The sequence below is a fragment of the Danio rerio genome, chromosome 25, assembly GCF_052040795.2.
Source record: "Danio rerio strain M-AB ecotype USA chromosome 25, GRCz13ab, whole genome shotgun sequence".
Classification (NCBI taxonomy): Eukaryota; Metazoa; Chordata; class Actinopteri; order Cypriniformes; family Danionidae; genus Danio; species Danio rerio.
The window spans coordinates 3270001-3272500 of record NC_141045.1 but is presented as its reverse complement, the minus strand read 5'-3'; the positions used below and the strand labels follow the sequence as shown (position 1 = coordinate 3272500).

The following is a 2500-nucleotide window of genomic DNA, read 5'->3' as shown; positions in this document are numbered from 1 at the left end:
GTGCTGAAAAATGACACTTTCTTTTGCATAGCTTAACTTGTTTAATAATTGATAAAATTTGCAACATTGACACTTGCTTAGCTGAACTGTAACAACATTTACCTAAAATAAGTTGATTAATGTTGCCTCTGTCATCTGTAGAGCTGCTTTATAGTTGAATTAGCTTCATGGTTGATGAAATTTGCAACATTGACACTTATTAAACAGAAGTCAATCAATGCTGAGCTCAATTGTGGTGAAAAATGACGCTATTTTCTTCTGTATAGCTGAATTTGTTAAATAATTGATTAAATTGAAAAGTTAAAGCAACATTGAACTAAAATGAGTTGAATAATATATTATTCATCTCAAAATAGTTCAACACTGCTTCAACTTTGTTTAGCAAGTGTCAGTGTTGCAACTTGTAATAATCATCCGTAGAGCTGCTTTATAGTTGAATTTGCTTCACGATTGATCAAATTTGCAACATTGACATTTATTAAACAGACATGAATCAATACTGAACTCAATTGGGCTGAAAAATGACACAGTTTTCTTCTGTATAGCTTCAATTGTTTAATAATTGATGAAATTTTGCAACACTGACACTTGCTAAACTGAATTGAAACAACATTGAACTAAACCGAGTTGAATAATAAGGGCTGCTATTATCTGTAGAAAGGCTTTATAGTTGAATTTGCCTCATAATTGATGAAATTAGCAACATTGACATTTATATAACTAAACTGAATGATCATTCAATCATATTAAGCTAAACTGCAACACTGTTGTCTTCTATAAAGCTTATCTTGTTTAATAATTAATGAAATTTGCAACTTTGACACTTGCTTAGCTGAACTGAAACCACATTTAACTAAAATGAGTTGAATAATGGGGCTTCTATCATCTGTAGAGCTGCTTTATAGTTAAATTGGCTTCATGATTGATGGAATTTGCAACACTGACACTTATTAAACAGAAGTGAAACCATGCTAAACTCAGTTGTGCTGAAAAAATACACTATTTTCTTCTGTATAGCTGAATTTGTTTAATAATTGATGAAATTTTGCAACATTGACACTCGCTAAACAGAATTGAAACAACAATGAACTAAACTGAGTTGAGTAATAGCGCTGGTATCTTCTGGTGAGCTGCTTTATTGTTGAATTTGCTTCATGATTGATGAAATTTGCAACATTGACATTCATTTAACTAAACTGAATGAACATTCAATCATATTAAGCTAAACTGCGACACTGTTGTCTTCCATAGAGCTGCTTTATAGTTGAATTCGTTTCATAATTAATGACATAACTAACATTGTCAATGCAAGGTTTGTGTTTAGGCTGTTTTTCTAAACAAAAGCTTAATTTGTTCCAAAATTAATAAAGGAATGTGTTTATTATGCTAGATTGCACTTTTACAATGTGGTTTCTAACATTTACCACAGTACCATCTTTTTAAACAAGCACAGCGGTATTATTCTTTAAAATACAACCACCATAGCATTTCAGTGTGCTAATGAACATCCTTCGCACTGTAAACATGCATTTTATAATCATTTAAATGAATAATTAAATCTTTTTATGTTTTTTCCACAGGTGTCAAGTCACATTCAGGTGCTGGCGCGACGGAAAGCTCGGGAAATTCAGGTGAAACTCAAGGTAGCTAACGAACTCTAATGCTAACCACCTGTTTGCATATTAGCAGCATTATCACTTAAGCATTTGTTATTAACAGCTCACAATCTGGACAGTTAAACTTCACTTTTTAAGACACTCACAATAGCTAGCAATACCACACGCTAGGCTAATCACCTGTTTGCATATTAGCATCATTACCACTTAAGCATTTGTTAACAATGGCTCAGATTCTGGACAATCGAATACCGCTTAAATGATCCAGACACTCGTATAATAGCTAGCATTACCACACGCTATAACTTTGTAATGTTCAGAAAACGTGTGCCCTCTGGCGCAGTAATATGAAGTGTTCTCCTTGCGCGCTCCTGTCTTTCATCATATGGCATGGTTGACCCTTTGGCTGGCGGCCATCTTGGCTCAGCTGTCCGAGAGCAGTGCTGGTCACACGGCTAACACTGACAGGCCTTTTAAATACGTTTCTGTAACTGAGAAGTGTGACGGACACACACATGGCCATATTTCGGGGTCTGCCAGGTCGGGCTGGAGAATGTATGGGCTTGTCATGCTTCAAGGACACAGCAGTTGCTTGAGCTCGCCGCGGACGACCTTTCTCTGCATGTGATTCAGTTCAGCTGGAGTTGAGGAGGATCTGAACAATCGCAGGTTCTATAGATGGAATAGCTGCGTCCCAAATCGCATACTTATGCACTATTCTACGCCATTTTGTTGTATAAATAGTGTAAGTAGTGCGTTCACACTGAAAACTATTAGTGTAAAAAAATAATAAGTGCACTTTAATTACCCGTATGATGCACTCATTCAGCCGGTAAAATGAAGTGTGGAATGATGGACACTTCACGCACTCAACGACTGCAGGT

The 2500-nt window shown here is 35.8% G+C and overlaps 1 protein-coding gene across 7 annotated transcripts in view; it reads left to right on the top strand.

Annotated features, from left to right (window-relative positions):
* tead4 (TEA domain transcription factor 4) overlaps positions 1–2500 on the top strand; it is a 61274-nt gene that overhangs the window by 36456 nt on the left and 22318 nt on the right. For 4 of the 7 annotated variants that reach the window (XR_015526023.1, XR_015526021.1, XM_087311576.1 and 1 more), the window contains exon 4: positions 1581–1643. Coding sequence is in view for 2 of the 7 variants with exons in the window: in XM_087311574.1 (XP_087167700.1) it covers positions 1581–1643 (63 nt within the window). In the remaining 5 variants the exon portion in view is untranslated. The remainder of the gene's footprint in view (positions 1–1580; positions 1644–2500) is intronic. The other 3 variants (XR_015526022.1, XM_087311577.1, XM_087311575.1) reach the window with 1 other exon arrangement.